The 24262-nt window shown below is 35.4% G+C and overlaps 3 protein-coding genes across 5 annotated transcripts; 2 read left to right on the top strand and 1 right to left on the bottom strand.

Moving 5' to 3' along the window:
- Positions 1–14: 14 nt before the first annotated feature.
- Positions 15–7056, bottom strand: LOC138330795 (uncharacterized). The gene is made up of 6 exons (XM_069278315.1): positions 6846–7056; positions 2685–2836; positions 2309–2380; positions 1919–1984; positions 1603–1647; positions 15–845 (listed from the first exon to the last, which is right to left on the bottom strand). Exons 1-6 carry the CDS (start codon positions 7054–7056, stop codon positions 15–17), a joined length of 1377 nt encoding a protein of 458 aa, XP_069134416.1.
- A 179-nt stretch (positions 7057–7235) lies between these two features.
- LOC138332403 (uncharacterized) lies at positions 7236–19002 on the top strand. 3 transcript variants are annotated; one of them, XM_069280496.1, is made up of 5 exons: positions 7236–7343; positions 9751–9907; positions 10348–10426; positions 13385–15982; positions 16367–19002. In XM_069280496.1, exons 1-5 carry the CDS (start codon positions 7329–7331, stop codon positions 16476–16478), a joined length of 2961 nt encoding a protein of 986 aa, XP_069136597.1. In that variant the 5' UTR covers positions 7236–7328; the 3' UTR covers positions 16479–19002. The 3 variants fall into 3 exon arrangements, with proteins under 3 accessions (XP_069136597.1, XP_069136598.1, XP_069136599.1); XM_069280497.1 differs by lacking the exon at positions 7236–7343 and adding an exon at positions 8550–8683; XM_069280498.1 differs by lacking the exon at positions 7236–7343 and adding an exon at positions 8608–8743.
- Positions 19003–19083: 81 nt separating this feature from the next.
- Positions 19084–23908, top strand: LOC138330794 (ribonucleases P/MRP protein subunit POP1-like). Its single transcript, XM_069278314.1, is given in 7 exon segments — positions 19084–19217; positions 21148–21223; positions 21536–21666; positions 21669–21722; positions 22348–22590; positions 23023–23110; positions 23328–23908. Coding segments are annotated over 7 exon segments (1176 nt in total). The 5' UTR covers positions 19084–19214.
- The last annotated feature ends 354 nt before the right edge of the window (positions 23909–24262 follow it).

Below are 24262 nucleotides of genomic sequence, written 5' to 3'. Positions count from 1 at the left end.
GAAAAGAGATCCCACTAGTGGAGGGAGGAAAGGGGAGGAAAAGAGATCCCACTAGTGGAGGGAGGAAAAGAGATCCCACTAGTGGAGGGAGGAAAAGAGATCCCACTAGTGGAGGGAGGAAAAGAGATCCCACTAGTGGAGGGAGGAAAAGAGATCCCACTAGTGGAGGGAGGAACAGAGATCCCACTAGTGTAGGGAGGAAAAGAGATCCCACTAGTGGAGGGAGGAAAAGAGATCCCACTAGTGGAGGGAGGAAAAGAGATCCCACTAGTGGAGGGAGGAAAAGAGATCCCACTAGTGGAGGGAGGAACAGAGATCCCACTAGTGGAGGGAGGAAAAGAGATCCCACTAGTGGAGGGAGGAAAAGAGATCCCACTAGTGGAGGGAGGAACAGAGATCCCACTAGTAGAGAGAGGAACAGAGATCCCACTAGTGGAGAGAGGAACAGAGACCTCACATGAGGAAGAAGGAACAGAGATCCCACTAGTGGAGGGAGGAACAGAGATCCCACTAGTAGAGAGAGGAACAGAGATCCCACTAGTAGAGAGAGGAACAGAGACCTCACATGAGGAAGAAGGAACAGAGATCCCACTAGTGGAGGGAGGAACAGAGATCCCACTAGTAGAGAGAGGAACAGAGACCTCACATGAGGAAGAAGGAACAGAGATCCCACTAGTGGAGGGAGGAACAGAGATCCCACTAGTAGAGAGAGGAACAGAGACCTCACATGAGGAAGAAGGAACAGAGATCCCACTAGTGGAGGGAGGAACAGAAGCTGATGTGTTAAGTGCCTTAAGCTCATCTTGAAGTCGTGATGCCTCAAGGTTTCTAGCAATCTGCTCCAACTACAAGAAAAACAAAAAAAATTTGATAATTCAGATGACGAAAATTCAGATCTTAAAAATAAAATCCATCAGTTCAGGTTAAAAATATTCAATTCATCAGAATTGCCATTTGATTGATGTTGATTACTATTATTATTTTATATATTTATGTATGGTTTGGATCTTTTGTGGCCCATAAATCCATCAAATTTTTAAACCTGTTATTAAGTGATCAAATTTTTGAATTTCAAATATCGAGTACATCTCCGATACAATATGATATGGTAGTTATGTATCATTGCCAATGTAGTAGCCATGGTAACCATCCAAAATATTCATGAATTAAGCAAATTCGAAAATTTGGTCATTGTTTTTTCATCTTCAAATCTTAGAGCGCATCCGTGAACAAACTTTATTTCTCCTGAATATGTATCTTAAATCTCTACATATTTTCAATAAATAAAACTCAATATAGCCAAAAAATTACCAAATTTTCACATCCGCTTAAAGTATGCATATTTTGAATGGTTAACATGGCTACTAGATGTACTAAATATTTCAATATTTGGCTTAATTTTGTAACACTACATAGAAAATTTCATGACTTAGGTGGCCAATTAGGGCCCCAACCATACAAAATCATTTTAATCTTATTCCTTATTTTAAAATTTCATCTCATTACAATACTAGATCTTTTTCTGATGTTAAATTCCAAAATCATTTTCATTAGCCAGGTCATAGAAAATTTGATATGATTTCTTCAATCTAAATCTTGTACCTTTTTCTTACATGATGTACTTTCATCTGAGCTTTCTTGTTTACTCTGAAATTTATGAAAAATAACCATTTGTAATTGAAGTATCTGTGCCCACATTTGACTTTTATTTTGTGAGTTTATCAATAACTTCGCATCAACAGATTAAATTACTTCACAACTGTACTTATATGTACCTTATAACTTGATTTTTGATCTGGAAAAATCATTATATCTTAGAGGACTTAAAATAAGTTTATGCAATCAACTCTTTGAAAATGTACGTATTACATGTTTAATAGGTGAATATGACCTATTAAAAGTCTAATCTATATTATACCTTTTTCGTGCTTCTCTGTTCAGTATTTTGCATGGATGATACACTGGTTCTCTTTTCTGGCTTTTTCTACAACAAAATCAAAGTTAAAAGTCTGTTTACATAAGATTTGTAACAGCACAATAAGAATATGGTGCTCGAACCTTAGACCCTCTAAACGTAAAGCCGAAGTGCTCTCTCTATGTATCTGGTCACCGATGACTGACTAGTCCAACTCAGTGCTACATATTTAACATTTTTGCTTCCAGTAATCAAATTACACTACAAGTCAATAGTTGGAGCCCAATGTATAATGACGCCAGCTGGCAAAAGACTATCTCAATCAATATAAATCAGTTCAACTAAAACTTACATAATGACATTTGAGATTGCAATGACTCCACGAAAGCTTACCTTACTCTTAGACTCTAGATCTGTATCCTTCGATTCGACAGTACCCAGTTGTTTTTTGCTAGTAATTTGATTCTAAAAAAAAATGAAAATAGAAAATGTCAAAGAAAAATATGAACAATTTTTTCAGCAGCATTTAAGAAAAAATTGTGTCCTTGTAGTAATTGAGGTTATATTATCATGTGGTAATTAACAGAGTTCCACATAAGATGCATCAACTAATTACGTAATTAACATAATTACGTAATGAAAACATAGAAAAATGCATTATGCATTGTTTTCAAAAATGATGCATGAAATTAAAATATTTCCAATAAAAACCTGTAAATAATTTACAATATGTGAAAACACAATACTAATAAAATCTATTGTAATATACCTGGTCGTTTTTCAACTCTTTTAGAGCATTTTTAAGGCGACTGTCTGCTCCCCTAGATGTGGATGCAGCCTCCAGTCTTCCATGCACCATCATTTCCTCCAAGTTGTTGATAGTCCGCATGACTTCCATAACTTTTTGACATTTCTTTTTGCCTGTATAGCCAAAAATTTGGTTGTTTTTACATACATAGCAACAGAACATACGATAACAACATTACATTGCATGCCATGCCATACCATGTGCCATTCCATATGCCATGCCCATGCCATGTTATATACATGTGCCATGTCATACCATATGCTATGAATGTCATATCATGTCATACCATATGCCCCCATTTCATACCATGCCCATGTTAAGCCATGTCATGCCATATACCATACCATATGCAATTTATCATGTTATATGACATTGCATGTCATATCATGCCATATAATATGCTATGTCATGTCTTGTTATGCAATATGTCATGCCATTTCATGACATGGCCATGTTATGCCATGGCATGACACATGCCATGTTATGTCATACCATAAGCCATGGCATATGTCATGTCATATATAATATGATATGCCATGCCATGTTATGCAATCTGTCATGTTATATCATGCCATACCATATGCCATGCCCATGTTATGCCATGATGTAGCACATAATTGCCATGTCATGCAATACCATATGCCATGTGAATGTCATGACAAGGCCATGTGCCATGCCATATACCATGTCATGCCATGACATGTCGTTATTCAATATGCCAGGCCATATGTCATGTCATATCATGCCATACCATATGTCAATGTCATGGTGTGTCATTTAATGCAAAGTCATACATGCCCATGTTATGCCATATCATGTCATATGCCATGTCATATACCATACATTATGCAATATGTTATGCTATATGTCATGTCATATCATGCCATATAGTATACTATGCCATGCCTTGTTATGCAATATATCATGCAAAATACCATGTACAATATGCCATGTCATGCCCATGTTATGCCATATCATGTCATATGCCATGTCATATACCATACAATATGCAATATGTTATGCTATATGTCATGTCATATCATGCCATATAGTATACTATGCCATGCCTTGTTATGCAATATATCATGCAAAATATCATGTACAATATGCCATGTCATGCCCATGTTATGCCATATCATGTCATATGCCATGTCATATACCATACAATATGCAATATGTTATGCTATATGTCATGTCATATCATGCCATATAGTATACTATGCCATGCCTTGTTATGCAATATATCATGCAAAATACCATGTACAATATGCCATGTCATGCCCATGTTATACCATGGCATGGCATGTGCCATGTCATGCCATTTCCATGACATATGCCATGTTATTTATCATGCCATGGCATATAATATGCTATGCCATGCCATGCTATGCAATATATCATGCCATACAATATGCCATGTCATGTTATGGCCATGTTAAACCATGGCAAGACGTGCCATGCCATGTCATGTCATAAGCCATGTCATATCATGGCATATGATTTGCTATGCCATGCCATATTATGCAATATGCCATGATATATCATGCCATACAATGTCATGTCATGTGATGCCATACCATATACCATGTCATGGCATGCCCATATTATGCCATGACATGGCACATCCCATGTCATGCAGTACAATAAGCCAAGCCCATGTCATATATATATATATATATATGTCATGCCAATGCCATGCAATATGACATGTCATATCACGCAATATGCCAGGTCATATCATGTTAATGACATGACATAGTCATGTGCCATGCCATGCCATATACTATGGCATGTCGTTATGCAATATGCCAGGCCATATGTCATGTCATATAATATCATGCCATGTCATGACAATTGACATGCCCATGTTATGTCATGGCATGCAATATGTCATGTCATACCATGCCCATGTCATGCCATGCAATAAGTCATTTCATGACAAGTCATACCATGCTCATGTTATGCAATATGTCATGCCATATCATGCAATACCATAAGCCATGTCATGTTATATATGCCATATATGCTATGTGACTATTATGGCCATGCCCATGTAATGCCATCTGCCATGCCATATATGCTATGTGACTATTATGGCCATGCCCATGTAATGCCATCTCAGCGGTCATGCCATATATACCATGCCATATGTCATGACACGCCCATGCCATGCCACTCCATGCTAATGAATCTCCTGCATTACAATCAAGGATTTACAAGTGAGAAAGATTTGTTACTGTCTCTGTACTCTATTAAACACCAGTCCATGCGAGACGCCTATGAACCCGGAATAAAAACATTTTGCTCAACAGATTTGTCTTATCGTGTCAAATAAGGCACCAAAGTAAAGCTTATTAAATTTCACGTGTATAATCCTTGCTTTAAGGATGGAAGATTTCGAAAATTTCATTTAAATATACATCTCTCATGAAATGACGGCCCGCTTCAGAAAGTAAGACGGTAAAACTCGCACCCGCAAGCTGGGTTACGCCGGCGGATATCTAAGGAAAATCAGTTGTCGCCCAACGTCACGGTGCACAAACACAAAAGCGCTCGCGACGTCTACGGCCACCATATTTTAATTAGCAAAACCTGTAGTGGCACGCTACCAGTAGTCATGATTTAGGAAAACTTTAATTTATTGTAGCATCAATCGTCACGACTACTGGTTTGGTCCCAGTAACGGACATAGTTTCTATATTCCTTTGATGTTCCACATTGCTCGACGGGCAAAACGATTGTGATTGGCTGGCCAATCAGTGATCAAGTTTGATAACAAGCGTTTGATCGACGTATTGTTTTTCGAGTAGGCGGGGTTTGACCGAATTTGCCCGAAATATCAATGAACATTGAGACAGTTCGCTAACTAGCATGAACGGCTATATACCATGAATTTTACATATACATATAATCAATTATAGCACCTATAACACTTATCTAAAACTTCTCATCTCTATATCCTCGATTTCTTTTTAAAAACACCCGAGATCACTGAGATATTAAACGAATCGTTGAAACATTAAAAAAGAGAAAAAAAAATCGTTCATGTTGAACATACTATTTCAAGTATTTGCGACGCAAAACGATGTGTTTCGACAGAGATTTTTTAATCTAAATCTCAGGGTTTCGTTAAGATATTTTTTCTGATTATGGCCTGGTTAGAATATGTAGACTAGTTTTATTAAGTTGTATTCGAATTATGTAAGTCACGTGTTATACAATTGCATATCGCATACAAATGCAGAAAGCCAACATTCATTGTTCAGCTTTCATCAACTGGTATACTGTACGTGAAGTACATGTACATGTTTTTCATGAGACAAACAATTTTCTTGCACGATTGTCTTTTTATTATTGTATGAATAAGTTTTTATGCAAGTTGAAAACTACTGGATACATTGAACATTGTATGATAAAATAGAGATTTTAAAAAATAAACACAATTATTCGGGTTACAACTATGTATATTATCAATTTATCGCCAGGGAATACGCTATTGATTTGAAATATAGATTAGGCTAATACACGCGTAGATCTTTCAGTAAATTCACGTAATATGGTTGTTTGTAACAGAACCATTATGTTTGTACTACATTCTCATTGTAATTAATACTGATAGAAGATTACAAAACTCAAACCAATGATCCTTGTTCTAGGCCTAACTAATCAAGATTTGCCCCGCCCGTGACTAGCAATCGTATACATGATGTAATTTTTATGAAGTCATATATAACGTTATACATGTACTACTGTATAGACAAAGAAGGAAACGGCGGCGCCATCAAACGTTGTTTAGATATAATCGTTCATAACTAAAACATTTTGCATCGGAATAACATTTTCATTGTTTCAAAATAAGCGCTAGGTGACAAGCTTATGTTGTCAAGTATGAAGTAATGATTGCCACGATTTGTACACGCACTTCGGCGGAAGTTGCCGAGTATGTGACGTCAATGACGTCATGATGACGTAACCCTGAGTCAACATGTCAATGTTGACGGTCACTCTCACTCTCAGTGACTTATTGTCTAAATAAATATATTAATATATATTAAAAATTAAAAAAAATGTATGAAACATGATCTTCAGAAAATTTCCATATCATACGCAGAAATCGCTTACCTTCCCCACTGAACACAACGAAGCCGCCGTATTCTTTTGATACGAGCTCTGGAAGCCCTTCATCGGAGATGTCCTCCACTTGAAAGGTTTTCTTGATCTTTGTCCCGATCTTCAAGACAGTTGAATCTGGGTCTGTTATCTTCAGATCCCGCGACCTCTCAATTAGAAGTGAATTGTCTTCCGTATAAAACACGATCGAATGAGTGCCCATAATGGTACAGTAGTTGAAATGTCGCGTAGTAAACGTAGTACTATGTTCGTAGTAAAATCTGCTACTAGAGCGGAACGATGACGTAGTTAAAGGCGGGGTCAGACATGCGCACCTTCTCGTAGCTTTTCGGAACAACTTTCTCGTAATACATACAAACGATGAGGACAACGACCGACATTTCCGAATGAGACCTGACAACGGGAAGCGAGTATCAAGAGCACCAATATGTGAACTTCCATCCCAATAAGAGATGAAAACAATTAAGATTGAACATGAATAAACAACAGGTAAGAAACAAACGACTAGGAATGGTATGTTTAAAGCGCTTGGGGTCCGCTGTAGATTACACTTTAGAACACAAAGTCAGAACTTTACACTCAGTGTATTTTTTTGTTGATTCGGTTACTGGTCTCTCTGATGGTAAGATTTTGACATTTTGAATATTAAATAATTTGGACTTGCTATTAAAATGGCCTAAAGTTGGGTTTCAAAATCGAGAGTCTCCCTCCAAAATAGGGAGTGTTGGCAAGTATGGTAATCTAGATTTTTGTCCTAAAAACATTTTCCATAATAATCCTATTTATACAGTCAAACCTGTCTAAAATAGCAACCACCTCTGTATAAAGACCGCCTGCTTCAATTTCGATACTTTTGGTTCGTTTAGTTTTACATGCTGATTCACAAAAACATATCTGGATATTCGTGTAGCCATACGTTAGCTGCAATATTGTAGCTCAAAAGACTTTTAAGTTGATAATGGCGTCGTCTTTAGAGCTACAATTGGTGCCTATTACTGCTAGTGGAGCAAAGTAATAATTATGCAAACCATTTTAAAACGTTTATTTGCATTTTATCTTACTTGTTTTATATCGCTTATCTACTAAGCAATAAAACTGACCGTGTAAAGTAACAAATTTACAGCGAGACATTTTTTTTCACATAAATATACGGCAAGTCTACAAATTGTGAACTTGACGTCGTGTGATCGGTACGTTGGATATCAAGAATGATTGTTATGTTTGTTTTGGACAAAAATAGCATATTAATGCATATATAAGCATAATATAATTTTCCTCTGTCCCAAGGGGTGGTCTTTATGGACAGGTTTGACTGTACATGTATTTACATGATGACCCTCTCATTGATTGTGATATCGTTTTTCATGATTTAAAGAAATTCTACCTCATATATATTAAAACTGTATCAATGTTTTCGAACAATCAGGTAGAATTCGTCATTTTCATGCTTTCAAAAATCATATTAAATAATATTAATCGTGACAATTGGTCATATCAAACCAAGATATAATGCTTACACTTTGTATTGATGCAGATTACAGTGGACCCGCGATAATTCGGATGCCGAATCCGGAGCTCCATTTTTGGAACCGAATGTTGTTTTCATTAATAAATTCCCGCAATAATCCGGACGATTTTCTGTCGCCACGTGCCAATAAATATACACTAGCATTGACACTGTGTGTGTTGTCATAGAGACGACTGCCAGGTCATAGCCACAGGCGTTTACCTGTACACCTTTGTCACGGGTATATGCAGTCATGTAACGGTTCATTGGTTTTCTACAGAAGATCAAACTTCAGTATTACAGGAGGTCAAACTTCAGTATGGTAATTGAGATACGCAATGTATTTTAAACACAAGCTTTCATACATGCAGATTGGGCTTGGGTACGTATGCTATAGATATCTTACTGGTTTCGCATGCAGAATATATCGCTCTGAGTTTCGGGTACAAAAGTGAGATTCTACTCACAAAATTAATAAGTATTTCAAATTTATATAAACCTATTAGAATTCATCGTCTATGGTGTATGATGTAAAGGCTACGGCACATGCCACATAGACGCGTACGTGTGTGACATAATATATTGTGCACGGAAGTTAGACGTGAACGTACGCGTGCACGTTGTTGGTAAAAAATTCTGTAAGTCGGAAAGTTTTGCGGAAACGGTCAATAAAAACACATTATACAAAACAGCTATTCCAGTAGTCCATAAAAATGTTCATTACTATTTATTATCATGGTTTTGTTAGGCCAAGGACATAGACATAGATCCTTGGTTAGGCATTTTGAAACATAATTTGCCATACATCGTAAACAAACAACGATGCCTTTTGGTTTCATCTTTTAAAAATAAATACGTTTATTTCATATTCTTAACGTAATGATATGAAAAAAAACCTTTAAAAAATAACAAACAAAGTATTTATTTGAGTTGAGGGGTTTAACGTACCGTATAATTCGTTTCCGGATACGAGTATATTTATTTTAGTACACGTACATTACATAAAAACCTATCATCGATTACAAGGTCAAGGGGAGGAACTAGTACACTGTACATGACAATTTATAATTGACTTATAAGAACACGGAATTCGACAGTCCGGAAAATTCGTAATCCGAACGGTTTAGGCTGGGAACGAAGGTGTCCGAATCATCGATGGTCCACTGGTGTACTTAAAGTAATTAGCCAAAGGAATGACAATGAAGGAGTTTCTAATCTCTATATGCTTCTGACTCTAGGTTATTTTTGATTCACAAGTTAAGGTTTTTCTTTAGAGATCATCATGCATGTAGAGTGTAGTTGCATCAAAATTTCAGTAGACATCAACAGTCAGTTATACAAAATGGTGCTAAAATTGTTAAACTTAAAATTTATTTAATTTTACCTCAGGTAAATCAAAGAGAGGATAACCTTGATTTGTTGTCAGAAGAAGATGTTGAGCATTGCAAAGTAAACAAATCAGCATGGAAATGCTCAAAGTGTCAGATGATACTATCAAGAAAACAGACGCTGAAAACACACTTGTTTATCAAACACAAAATAAGAGGTAATTGATTACACTTTTAAGTTTATCATTTACTATTAAAGATGCTCCACAGCTGAAGAAAAAAAAAGATAAGTTATTTTGTTTGTAGTTTTGTGTTAATTAGACACATGTATGTATGATTAAACATCATTTATTGTTCAAATGATGGGTATCATTTATGCTAGATGTCAGCAGTGGAGCATATCTTTAACATATGAAATAAAAGATATTTTTATTTTACATAAATACAAATCTTAAATAATTCAAAAGCATGATGCGAGTTTTATACATACAAAATTGGTAAGACTCAATTGAGCATTGATATTTTATTTGTTGATAATGTAAGATAAAAGTGAATCGTATCTCAATATAGTTATGAATTAAAGCTCAGGAAGCAATTCATGATCCAATTTGCACAAAATTGTATTGAAAGTCCTATAAAGGTCATTTGTATTTTACAGCTGGAAACCCTGCAAAGCGGTACAAACTGTACGAGACAGATCCTGACATACCTGTGCCATCTTCAACTTCTCACAATTGGTAAGCAACATTAAAATTACTGAGTCAAATGTCACCTAAAAGCTATTAAGAGCTCAGCTGTGAAGAGATTTCAAACTCAGTCTGGGATCTTTCTCAAATTTCATGTGCAGGTTCCCCGAGGGGTCTAGTGCATTTTCGGACTTATCGGTCAGCAAGATGATCGACAGGTAGCCATCTTTGATTTTGATAATTGAAGTTTGTTACTGCTACATATCTCAGAAGGTACTGAAAGGATCTTTCTCAAGTTTCATATATAGTATGTGGTAAAAGTAAAAACAGGGAAAAGATCCCTCTTTCTGTTGTCAGACATAGATCATTCTTTGGTGAGCGCCAAGATCCCTCTGGGATCTCTTGTTAGCTATAGGTCATCTGACCCGAAGGGTCAGGATGACCTATTGTCATCATGCACCATCCGTCTTCATGCGCCGTCCGCCGTGCATAAACTTTTCATTCAAACGACTTCTTCTCAATAACCGAAAAGGCCCAGAGCACTGATATTTGGCCTGTAGCATGCTGGGATGAAGGGCTACCAAGTTTGTTAAAATAAATGACCTTGACCTTCATTCAAGGTCACAGGGGTCAAAAATGCTAAAATCTTTAAACAACTTCTTCTATATATAGACTAACATTGGAAAGATCTCGAACGAGATCGAAAATCAGCGTGATGCGACTGTAACATACAGAGTTATTGCCCTTTGCACAAATAATTATTATTGGATATTGTGAACATGATATCTTGAGTAAATATGCACTCAGCTTCAAGAATTTTCGTATTTAGACTAAGATTGGAAAAATCTCAGACGAGTTCGAAAATCAGCTTGAGTTATTGCCCTTTGCGATAATAATTATTGAACCTTGTGTTACACCTCAACAAAATAAACATCTATTCCTTAAATATTTTCTCTCAAAGGAATTTTTTTATCTCTCTTTAAAAACAAAACAAACAACAATAATTAAGAAACAGATTTTTATTTTGTTGAGATTATGAGGGTATAAAGTATATAATGTAACCCCGGCGAAGTAAATATTTTCATATATTGTATGTAATGTATGTTATTATGGCATCTATTTATAATATATACTATGAGTTTGCTATTTTCTCCTAAAAAGGAAATTTATTGCTTGGAAAACAAAGTCGTCAGTGCAGACACGGTGACCTATTGCGATAGCCTTTTGTCCGTTGTCGTCCGTCGTGCGTTAACTTTTTGTTGTGAACACGATAACTTGAGTAAATGTGAACCAAGATTGATGAAACTTTGTATGTAGCTTAATATTAACAAGATCTCGGACGAGTTCGAGTTTCAGGGTTTCTGGGTCAAGTTCAAGGTCACTGCTATTATTTTTAGAAAATCCCTATCAGCACTCTAGCGGCTTCATTCCTTGAGTGATTTTGATCACACTTCACACATAGACAAAGGATCATAATATCTCGGACAAGTTTGAGTGTGAAGATTGCCAGACTAAGGTCAAGGTCACTGTTACTGTTTTAAGATAATTTCTTTGTCAGCACTCTAGCGGCTTCATTCCTTGAGTGATTTTGATCAAACTGCACACAAATACAAAGGACTGAAAAAGTTTGAGTTTCAAGGTTGCAGGGTCAAGGTCAAGGTCACCGTTACTATTTTTAGAAAATCCTTTTTAGTGCTCTAGCGGCTTCATTTCTTGAGTGATTTTGATCAAACTTCACACAAATTTAAAGGACCATCATATTTTCGACAAGATACAGTTTCAGGATTGCCAGGTCAAGGTCAAGGTCACTGTTACTATTTTTAGGTCACCTGATCATGACCATACATCATAGTGACCTACTGCAATAGCCTATTGTCCATCATGCATTAACTTTACTAAATGTGAACATGATGACTTGAGTAAATGTTAACCGAGGTTGATGAAACTTTGTATGTAGCCTTATATCAACAAGATTTCGTACGAGTTCAAAAATGGGAATTATTCGACAGTAACGTACAAGTTATTGCCGTTTGTTCTAATTTTATCATTGTGCTTGTGAACAAGATAACATTGGTAAATGTGAACTGATTTTGATGAAACTCTGTATGTAGCCTTATATCATGTCCTTTGTAATAATGCTATTATTGGACCTTGTGTTCTAAAGATATTGTGGTACTTCATCAGAATTGTGAATTTTATAACCCTTGGCCTCTTTGTTTGCCCCTGGGGAGGAGGCTAAGTTTGCTATAGTTTGTATTGAATACTTCTTGGGTATATTTTGTTTATTTTCTACTGGAAATTGTTCAAACTTTTGATTCACATTATAACCACAAGAGGACATTTTGCTATTATGTCATTTTGACCCTGTCTCATCCCCAAAGGCTGAGGGGTGGAGCCCAGTGGGGTCCAAATGGCTTAAATTTTAAGGTGACCGTTAAGGCCCATGGGCCTCTTGTTTCAATATTAAAATATGATTGCTGCAGTTGTAATCCATTACAAGTTTTGATTCAGTATCTGTCATCAATTTGTGCATGAACAGTTCATGAAGCATTGTTTACTTTTTTCATTTGGTCATTTAATGTTCATGAACAATTCATGAACTTTCATTAACAGTTCATCAAATGTTCATGAACTTGTTCATGTACTAAGTAAATATTCATGAGCAGTTCATGATCAAGTCCATGAACTGACTGTGCATGAAAATGCTGTGTATTATTTCCATTGCCTTTTAATGTTCAAGAACAATCATGAATATTCATGAATTTAGTTCATGAACTATTGATGAATTAAGCATTGATGTCACTATTTTTTTTGTCACTAGTTTATGAAGAAAAAAAATCTGCCAATCAAAAAGTCGGATTTAGTATGAAAACAAATAAAAATTAATTATTAATTCATGAATAGTTCATGGATGTTCATGAATTATCCAGAATAAAATGTACAGTTCAGTTCAAAAAATTGGAAGAAACAAATAGCAATAATGTATGTTTTGTTCTTTTGTATTTTCAGGAAAAAGAAAGAATGTATAGACAGTTACGTAGATGTTGAAAGACCTGATCACCATGAGTCACAATCTCATGCACAGAGTATAGTGCCAGAAAGTCTGGATGCACAACACCAGGTTTTGGACATACCTGAAAATCATAATGAGGAAATAGTTGTACATGATGTCCAGCAATATCATGATGAACAGATTCAGATTCAGGAAAGTGACAATGATTCAGCTCAGAGTGATCTGCAAAATGACAATAATCAAGCTCAAATGCCAGATGTTCTAGGACATTTCAATGAACTAGTGAAATATAATGAGTTGGATGTGACAGGAAATAATGTCCAAGATTTTAATGACACAGTTGTTGATATGGACTTGGAAAGTGATGCTGACTATTCTAACATTAGTTCAGACTCTGAACAGGATAGTGACCCTGAGGATTCAAACTGCGATGAAGATGAAACAGAGGAAGTGAGATCTATAACGAGTCCTCCTTTGTATATCATACCACCATCGGATACCCTGACAAAAGCACCATTGACACATCTTGAACATTTACTTCTAGTCTCAGGATATGCTTCTGCTTGTAATCTTTCTGGAGTAGCCTTTCAGAAGCTTCTTGATGTTATTAGATTACATATTCCTAGTAGTAATCTCTGTGAAACAGGAACAGGTGATGTAAAACAGAAGCTTGGGTTTGGGATTGAAGAAAATCTGAATTTTTTTTATTGTTGTCCAAAGTGTGGTTTACTTTTCAAAAATACCGACCTTTGTGAAACACCTGGATGTGGTCAACACCGTGGAGGAGATGACATTGGCAAAAAGACAGGTTTTGTAACTTGCAACATCAAGAAGCAGTTGCAGGAAATTTTGGAGAGGAATGGAATCATAAAGAAAATCCAAGCAGAATTGCAAAAACCTTTGGAAAAAGAAAGAATCATATTGTCAGATATAACTACTGGACAGGAGTATTTGAAGCTAAAAGCTGATGGAAATTTTCTGGATCCAAAATCCTCCAAATTCAATGTTACCTTGAGTTGGAATACAGATGGGATACCTTTGTTTAAGTCATCAGGAATTTCTCTTTGGCCTGTGTATCTTACCATCAATGAACTTCCTCCTAAGGAACGCTTGTTGAAGAAAAACATCCTTGTATGGGGAATTTGGCAAGGAACGTCTAAACCTGGATGTATGAATGGATTTCTTTCTCCTTTCGTTAAGGATATGACTGAGCTTTTCAACAAAGGTGTTGATGTTAATGGACAAACTTGGAAAGCACTGCTTCTTACTGCGACTATGGACCTTCAAGCTAGAGCTTATGTGTTGAACATGACACAACATAACGGCCGGTTTGGATGTCTGTACTGCAAAGAAGAAGGAAGTTCTGTTCCTTGTGGAGGAGGACATTGTAGAAGCTATCCGTTTAGAAATGTTCCTGCTCCAGTCAGAAATTCATCAGACCTGAAACAGGATGCTTCTGCTGCTGCTACTACTTCTAAACCATCTCATGGTATTCTGGGTACATCTGTAATCAGCTTCCTACCACTTTACGCCATCGAGAAACATATAGTTGTAGACTATATGCATGGCATTCTACTTGGCATTGTCAAAAAGCTCCTGAGTCTTTGGTTTGATGGTGCAAACTTTAAAAAAGAATTTTTCATTGGAAATCACCTTGACCAGATTGACAAACATCTCAAAAGAATTAAGCCTCCATACTTAATTTCAAGACTACCTAGAAAGATGAAGAACAATTATCATCGATGGAAAGCTTCAGAACTACGCTCTTGGCTTCTTCATTACAGCTTGCCATGTTTGTCAGGCTTTTTGCCAGAAGTGTTCCTGGAGCATTTCGCATGTCTTGTGGAAGGAGTCTATCTACTTCTTAAGCAGAATGTTTCCAGTGCTGATATTGATCGGGCAGAGTCATTGCTTCTGAGTTTTTACCAGTATGCAGGGGACATATATGGAGACCAATTTCTTGGACTAAATGTACATAATCTTCAGCATTATGCATCATGCGTCAGAATGTGGGGACCACTTTGGGCATATTCTTGTTTCGGTTATGAGTCCTGTAATGGCGATATTTTGAAGACCGTACATGGCAAAGGAAATGTGTGTGCCCAAATCTTTTGGGCAATGCAAGCTCAGAAAAGACTTGAAAGGGAATCCAATGCATTACCGAAAGGGGAGCTTCGGTCCTTTCTCCAGAAACTTCTTGCTGGAGGAGCAAAACTTCTACCAAAGACGATTGATGGCTACAAATGTGATATTGTTCCTCCAATGCAGAATATACAACATCAACATTTGTGTAATGACATACTAACACAGTTGCAAACACTAAACCAAGACATTAACCAGCTTGCAAAAGTTAACAAAATCATCATAGACGACATCATATTTTATTGTCAAGCCTCGTCAAAAGTAAAGAAGAGAAATTCTTACATGGTGTCTTTGGACAACCCATTAGATGATGGATCAGATGTCTTTGGTGTGGAATACTACATTGTTGAAAAATCTCACATGAAGGTGTTTGCTGTTGGGACCACGTATTCTTGTAGTGGGACTATCATTCCAGGAAGAGCACCACATGTTCAAAAAGTCACAAGTAATAGGTAATTTATCTTTTATACTAGTTTTCTAGAGGCAGCTATTTTTTGTGAAGAAATATTTAGAGTTTCTTATAGAGATTGAATGTATTTTTCTAATTTTCATAGTGTATTCATAGTGTATTCATAGGCAAATGTTTATTTTCGTCAGTTGGTTGATTCATATAGTGACAAACACTCAGAATGTAAATATATAATTATAAGCAGAAAAAAAGATCAGTCAAGCTAAGAAAGTTTACCTTAGTATTCTCTTTTAAAGTCTTGTAATTCCTTTGAAATTTAACACAAAACATATACCGGTATACATATATCAATCATATCTTGTCAAACTATTTCTCAAAAACCCTTAATTCTATATATATTATCCTTAGATTTTCATATCAATTACAGAACAAGTGTTGTCGTGCCTGTTCATCGATTTAAGGAACTGCTTATTTTCGTGGACCTTAAAGAAGAAAGAAGATATGTTTCGAAATTCCCGAATTTCATAGAAAAGGACTGAATGTGTGATATATATAGAGAATACATGGTTAGTATCTTACAATACAAGATTACATAGGAAAGCCAAGATGACGAGTCATCTTGTCTTTCCATGTTGAGCACCGGAAAAATAAAACCTGTATTGTAAGATACTAACCATGTGTTCTATTTATCCTGTAACCATTATGACATCCAAAACGTCAAAAGTAAGGAAGAGAAATTCTTACATGATCAGGTGTCCTTGGACAACCCATTAGATGATGGATCAGATAACTTTGTTGAGAAATCTCGCAAAAACAAGGTCTCTGTGCCAGGCATGGAGTAATTAGAAGTCTTAATGTAATGATAATTAATTGTAATGCATTACAATTTTTCAAGTAATTGAATGTAATATGTAATTGAGGCAAATTTCAATTACATGTAATGGTAATGTAATTATTTACATTACAAAGATGCATGTAATGCTCAATTACTTTTCAATTACATTTTAATTATATTTACATGTGATCTGTGTTTAGGACATGAATATACATAGACAGTACATGTTCTGTATATCTGATTTCCAATTTTTGCAATCTACTTTGTCCATGTTTCTGTTCTTGATCAAAGTTAAGTCTTTTATTTTAGCTTTAATGTCATTCATGATTTACATGTAAAGTTACTATGCATATGCCTACCATATATTCTGATAAAAAGCTGTGAATCAATCATAATCAATGTTTTTAGGTTTCGGTCTCGGATCTCAATGAAAATTAGTACATGTATATAAGGGTATTGAGGAATGCTGCTAAATATGATAAAAATTTTGAAAGATTGTCGCTGGGCCAACTTCCTGTTTTCAAATTTTTGTCTCCAATTCATTAAAATTGGTAAATTGGGGTTTTACCTTAAATTTTTAAGGGATGCCATACAGTTATGATCACTGTCAAATCAATTCCTCTGAAAATAGCCATGTATTAGGTATGTACATTTTAGGAGACCCTGAATTCCAATATAAAAGTACATCAAAATTTCTCCCAAGATGTTCATACACTGTGCAACTGCATTCTTGATTTGTTGCAGGTGGGGATAGGGAAGGGGAATGAGTACTTGTTAAATATTGTATTAACAGATGAAATGTAAAAAGTAAATACATATCGATTACAATATGACTGTTCTTTTATGTGAAATATCAATTGTATTTAAAGTACTTGATTTCACCTTAACTTAGCACATAAATGTACATACACTTGTATGTTACACATATACATGTATATGTGTTTTAAACTTTTCATTCAAACAACTTCTTCTCAATAACCCATTGCCAAAGGACCAAGGAACTGATATTTGGCATGCAGTATGCTGTTATGAAGGGCTACCAAGTTTGTTCAATTGAATGACCTTGATCATGACCTACATTCAAGGTCACAGTGGTCAAAATGGCTAAAATTTTTGAACAACTTTTTTCAATAAGAGGCTTAGATACTTGATATTGAGCCTATAACATTATGGGATGAAGGGCTACCATGTAGCTATCTGGTATACTATATGTGTAGGACTTGCCCTACAATGGCATATAGTGGTGTCCTCTTGAACAATATCATTCATAAACTTCCATTCATAAGTTTCCCTATTCATTGAATAGTGTTCATTTGGACCAATCAGAAGGTGGCCTTTCAATTACTGCATTACCTGTAAAGCAGTCATGGGAAGACCGCCTTCTTATTGGTAGAATACACAGCTCCATCTACTGTGATCTAGGTCTACCTTATACCAGTACTCCCTGACTGTTGTCTGTGTATGCACACACAATCTACATATTGCATGTACACTGGAGACTCCTCTGTCTAACTTACGTAATATCTGTTCATGATAATTCAAATTGGACTTACCAAAAAAAAGTTCTATCTAAGGCTTATAGACCTGAGAGTTATAAAGTAAACTAATCTGAGGATCTTTCTGTGTACATTAAAATAATGTTTTTAAATGATTGTTGAAAATGGATCTGAGGTACATTTCAATTAAGAAAACTGACAAACTGATGTATTTTCTGTGATCAGTTGAATATTCTTGAAATAATTTATATCAAAGTCTTTATAATGGTTTATAGATTTTGATTTTTGAAATTCATTTGATTTCATTCTATTTTTCTGTTTCTGCTGCATTGTATTTGCAGTACTTTGAGTACTTTGATTAAATGAAAATAAACAAGTATTTTTTAAAAATGACATTTTGGTGTTGAGTCTTGGAGTTCTGGAGTAAAAAAATTCTAAGTCCAATACTGTTTTTGTTGGAAAATTTTCAAAGTCCTATTTTTCCGCAAGTGGCCGCACTTATTACGCACCAAATTTTTTTCTAAGTTTTTTAAGTCCAATACTATTTTTGTTGGAAAATTTTCTAAGTCCTATTTTTCCGCAAGTGTCCGCACTTATTACGCACTAAAAATTTTCTAAGTTTTTTAAGTTTCTTATTTCCACACTTTTTACGCACCTAAAATTGACTAAGTCCAATTTACGCAGTTTTTCCACACATATTCCACATTGGATTTTACGCACTTGCGTAAAAAGTGTGGCATTTTATGCTTTACGGCAGATTTTACGCAGATTTTCCACACATTTGACTTCTGCAGACGAATTTTTTCCTTTTTTTTTGTCTTTCAATATTGAAGAGTTCCACTAAAATCCAATATGTCTGCGCCCATTGAACAAACGTGGAGCAGAAGTAGTCGGCGCTGTTTTGTACTTTGAACAGTCATATATGAAGATTTGGCATATAAATTATGGTAATATTTTCTTAAATGTTTAATGTAGTAGTTAAGAACAGGCACATACTTACTGTCAGTGCATAATACAGTACACAAGTGATTGATGCTATCTAAAAGCATCTTCATGAATCAATTGCTAACGTAAAAACTCCAAGATTCACAACAGTTTTAGAATAATATTTAAAGTATAAAAACAGATGACAACATAGAAATATCTGCGCCATTTTAGATGTTTTACTTGAAAAAAAGCTGTAGTAAAATTATCAAAAAGGAAATTCATCATAACAAACAGGTTGGGCACAACCTAATCCCTATTGAGATTCCTCCTCTAGACTCTTTTATATTCGGACGTCTGATAGATGTCTCTCGTCCGACGAGAGACATCTATCAGACATCCTAATATAAAAGAGTCTAGAGGAGGAATCTCAATAGGGATTAGGCACAACCCTGCACATGGGTAATAGTAGAGGTAATAGTTACCCATTTGAGTAACAGTTCCTTGTTTGTATTAATCAATACGTTACCCAAATGAGTAATTCTGTGAAAAGAAAACACATAATGTTGTTTTAAAAATCAGTATCAAAAAAGGGCGTCATAATTTTTAGAATGTCCTACAACTGTCGATCTAAGACTCTATGTTTTTGTGGGTGAAATATCAACTTCTGTTGTCTAACTTTGTTGTAAGATGACAATTTAGGTGCTCTCCATTGACTACAGTGTATAGCCATCAGGGAAATTCAGTACTCAAATGGGTAAGTGTTACCCATGACTGCAGGGTTGTGCCCAACCTGACAAAACGTATCGCTATTAGTTTAGGCCTACAATTATAAAAAGAGACTGAAATAATCAGTATAAAAATTCTGTAGTTTTGTCAAAAACCAACTTTTTATCACTCAAAGTCAATATTTTGTGTATGCTTATTGCAAGTTAATTGCCATCAGCAGAAGAACAGGCGGAAATATCTCGGAGCACCTGTTGATTAATCTGCAATATAAATGTCTCTACGTTGTAACATGAACAAGTTGTGAGTAGGATGCATCAAAAGTTTTAAGCATATAAAAAAATCTTGTTATGATAGGATGCAAAATGACAATAGGAATAACAATTAATCTGGAGGTTTCGAGATCCCAAAACGATGTGGGTAAAGAACAATTAACCTTTGATTAAAGTCACCATTCGGTGATTGACATCATAATCATGTACTGAAATGTGGGACTAATTGACGGTAAATCATATTAAATCCATGTCATTATGGAATCTTGAAACTTCCATATTAAAGATATGTTAAGGTGTTAAGAATATATAGCTTTAGTATTTACTTGCGTACTGTATTATGGCCACTGACTGTAATTTAATTAGCTACAAAATAATACTATTCATGCATAATAGTTTTTTCGTGGTTGTGCAGCCAGTTTTTGAATGGGTGACCGCTACATTGTGTATTCCCTTAACATATGTATACATTATATTTTTACTTAAGCATTGATGTTACTATTTTTTAACTTCATAGGAGTATGAAAGAAATTTTGTTTGCAAACTGTGTGAATCAGAGTAGAGGATTCTCACAAAAGTTTGCAAACATTTTTTTTTCATAACCCTATGAAGTTAAAAAATAGTTACATCAATGCTTACAATAAATTTTTCAGACTACTTGATAACATAAAGTTTGTTTAAATTTGCCAATCAGAGTGTTGGATTTAGTATGAAAACAAATAAAAATTAATTATTTACCTATGAGGCATATAGCAGTGATATCATACAATCTGTACATTTATACACTTAAAATACTAATATGGTGCAATACACATTATGTTGAAAGTTTTATCTATATCATGATGATTCATTATGTTTCTTTTTGTTCAAAAACATTGTGTAATGGGCAATATTCATTATAGATATGTAACTTATTGCAATAGATAATTTGTTAAAGTTTAAATTTTGTATACAGATGGCCTATCAGAATTTTAAAGGAACCAAGCGTAAAAGGGAGGCTGAAGATGATATACTTCGACAGGCACCTAGAGGTAAATGAGAGATGTCATGAGATGAAAAATGTTAAGAATAATAAAAGAATTCTTATGCCTTAAGAGAAGTTTACACAACTTTAGTACCTTTATATTATAGATAAATGGAATCAGGATAAACTTCATATATCTGCTCATTTTAATTATGTTGGTATATACCTTCCATACATTTTGATTCATTTTCAATATTCAAATGATTCATTTGGTTTTTAAAATCACAAGTATTAGAATATTTTATATGCTTTTTCATATGGTTATACATGTCGTTGTATAAAATATCAGATTTTTAGAGAACATACATTTTTTGAACAGAGATACATGTGGTTGAATATGTGGAGAATCGAGCATCGGAGATTAAAGCTCTGCAGAAGTATCTGGGGGAGTCCAGGGGAAACCGACTGGTCATGCAGCTTCTCCCGAAAGGTCTAAGACGACGAGCCCTCAGTCACACAACATCAAACGACTGCCAAGGAGACTCCGTGAGGCAGCTAAAAAAGAAGTATGTTACAGAACAATCATAAGAATGAGTTTTTTACTTCATCGGCTATAGCTATTACAAATGTGTCAAGTTTAGTTTGTTGAACTTTTTCAAAATCTTATACCCAAATTATTTCAATAATTTTTGATGAAGTCCACAAAATAATGAAATGTTAGAAAAATGGAAGATGTTTCCATATAATATGTTTGCTATAATGTAACTCCTAGAACTTAATATGTACCTACTGTATTCACTGTAATTTGTTCCCAGGGTGCTTAAATAATTGTAACAAGGGGGGGGGGGGGGCGCTTAGTAGTAAACTAAAATGTAACTTGTAAGCGAATAGATCGCCATATTTTAAACCTTTCTGTACTCATGGCACATTAATCTGTTACAGTAAACATGTACATGCCTTTTATCCTTTTGTGACGAATTATGATGTCATGATTCACATGGAAAAGTCTCAAAAGGGGGAGGGGCGCTTATTTCGGCGAATACGGTATATGGAAATTCTTGAGAAGTGAGTGTATATAAGCATTGGAATGTTTTGAATGTAACAGATCAAAAGATCATTGTAACACTACACTACTCTGCACTTACCTCCGACAATGAAAGAAACATAATACTATAATACTTTTTCCACTAGTATTCCAACCAGAATACAACAACACGAAGGAAACCTCCAAGTCGTAAGTTTCGTCGCCGACCGAAAAATCTACTGGAAGAATACAACAGAAGGCAGAGAAAACATGTCTGGTTAGAGACACACATATGGCACGCCAAACGATTCAAAATGGAGGAAAAGTGGGGATATAAGATTCCCCTACAGCCGACTGATAAAAGCAAAAGGGCATGCTACAGATCAACTAAACATCACTGTCTTATCCAGGTAAAATATTGACCACAACCGGTTATTTATAACTCATATCCAAAGGTGCCTATTACATACTTGTATATTACAGAGTTATCTGCCCTTGCAATCAGGCATTTATTGTTGGTGCATTTAGTTTGTGTCAAAATTTTACTTGAGAAATATGATGTTATGCTCAATGATATTTGACGTAAGAATACATACCTTCCTGCAAGAGCAGATGACCCTTTCTTTTAGACTAGAACACTCTTATTTAAAAGCACATGTCCCTGATGTTATGTTAGTTTATCAATAACCAATATGTTCCTTGATGTTATTATCAAAATATTGGTAGTTACTATACCACATTTGTTCCTTGATGTGACGTTGAAATATCAATAGTCCATCATTCCTTATTAAAATAAAATGATTGCCATGCTTTTGATTGTGATTGTTGGTGTGTTGTTTCAGGACCATTCATACATGTGCTGCATAGAGTTAAGAGGGCCAGAGAATCAACTATTGGATGGTTTGAGTCACATGACCAATAAATCTACAGGTAAAATATACTGGGGTTATTATTTATACAGTGAAGAAGTTTCTATGATTTCTTATGCAAGATTGATTGATTTAATGTCTTGAACAGCCATAGTGATTAAAAAAGATTGAGCTCACCGTTATTAGATGGTTTTCTAATTTAAACCAATTGTCATTTGTGGTCGGTATTTGGCTACATATACTATTTTATACTATATACTCTTTTTGTCCAATTCCAGGTCAAACTTTTGCCGCGAAAGGCTGCTTGTCTGGGCTTAGGGAAGGTCACACAATGTTGTACTCCTGTGATAGCTATCCACTCGGGGCTATTGGTTGTGCCTCGTTTCTATGGAAACCTATGACAGGAAGTGATGTCGCATCGACAAGGCAGTTATGGATATGGGTCCACCCTGGTTGTCATAGCGAGGTCTGCAAGAACCTGGAGATGTCTTTTCAAGACAGGGAAATGGAGATTGAAACAGAAACAAACAATACAGAAGTTTCTGAAAATACAGAAAATGGAAATGCTGACCAATTGAAGAACAATGAAGCAGAGACGAATGTCAGCTCAGAAAATTGCAATTTATTGGAAGACAGCACTACAGAACCAAGTTCAAATTTAAAGAACTTGCCGAAACAAGAGACTGGCAGTGAGAAAAATCTTGTGACATGGAAGATGAAAGTTGGTGCAGTAGAGATGGAGTCCCTGAAGGATTGTCTGGTGCGATTCTGTCTGACTGGTCCAGGATCACAGGCAGTTCTATCACAAACACTACAGGTAAACTCTACTGACCTACTGACCTATCCATCAAGTAACTAGTTTTAGAAAAATTGTGTTTCCTCTGTTGTCTAGGGTCTACATATCCAATCCTGTCTTTCAGTCTTTCAACATTTATTTTACGGTACAACCATTTCTCAGGAAGTTTTGAAGGCCTGGAGGGATCTTTCTCCTTCATAACTGGTTATGTAGGTACAATGCATTTGGACTGTATTTGTATAAACCCAAAATTTGTGGCCAATGGAAATAAATCATGGCCAACAGGCTGTAATCTTGGATCTTGACAATTGATGACACATATCGCTATTCTCTAATACCACTAAATGGAACTTATAGTTAAGTTTCTCTGGTCTTTTGTTGTTTAGAAGTAAACTGATAGGCTATTTGATTTTGAGT

The sequence above is a fragment of the Argopecten irradians genome, chromosome 9 (assembly GCF_041381155.1).
Source record: "Argopecten irradians isolate NY chromosome 9, Ai_NY, whole genome shotgun sequence".
NCBI lineage: Eukaryota > Metazoa > Mollusca > Bivalvia > Pectinida > Pectinidae > Argopecten > Argopecten irradians.
This window is presented reverse-complemented; position numbering and strand designations above follow the sequence as displayed.

Bases quoted from the DNA above. Each gene is read 5' to 3' on its own strand.
- LOC138332403 (XM_069280496.1), top strand. The intron at 9,908-10,347 runs GTAATTGATTAC...TGTATTTTACAG, and splicing joins TATCAAACACAAAATAAGAG to CTGGAAACCCTGCAAAGCGG. The intron at 15,983-16,366 runs GTAATTTATCTT...TATCAATTACAG, and splicing joins CAAAAAGTCACAAGTAATAG to AACAAGTGTTGTCGTGCCTG.
- LOC138330795 (XM_069278315.1), bottom strand. From the start codon at position 7,056: ATGGGCACTCATTCGATCGTGTTTTATACGGAAGACAATTCACTTCTA. The intron at 2,381-2,684 runs GTATATTACAAT...ATTTTTTTTTAG, and splicing joins AAGAGTTGAAAAACGACCAG to AATCAAATTACTAGCAAAAA. The intron at 846-1,602 runs GTACAAGATTTA...TTTTTCTTGTAG, and splicing joins GTACATCATGTAAGAAAAAG to TTGGAGCAGATTGCTAGAAA.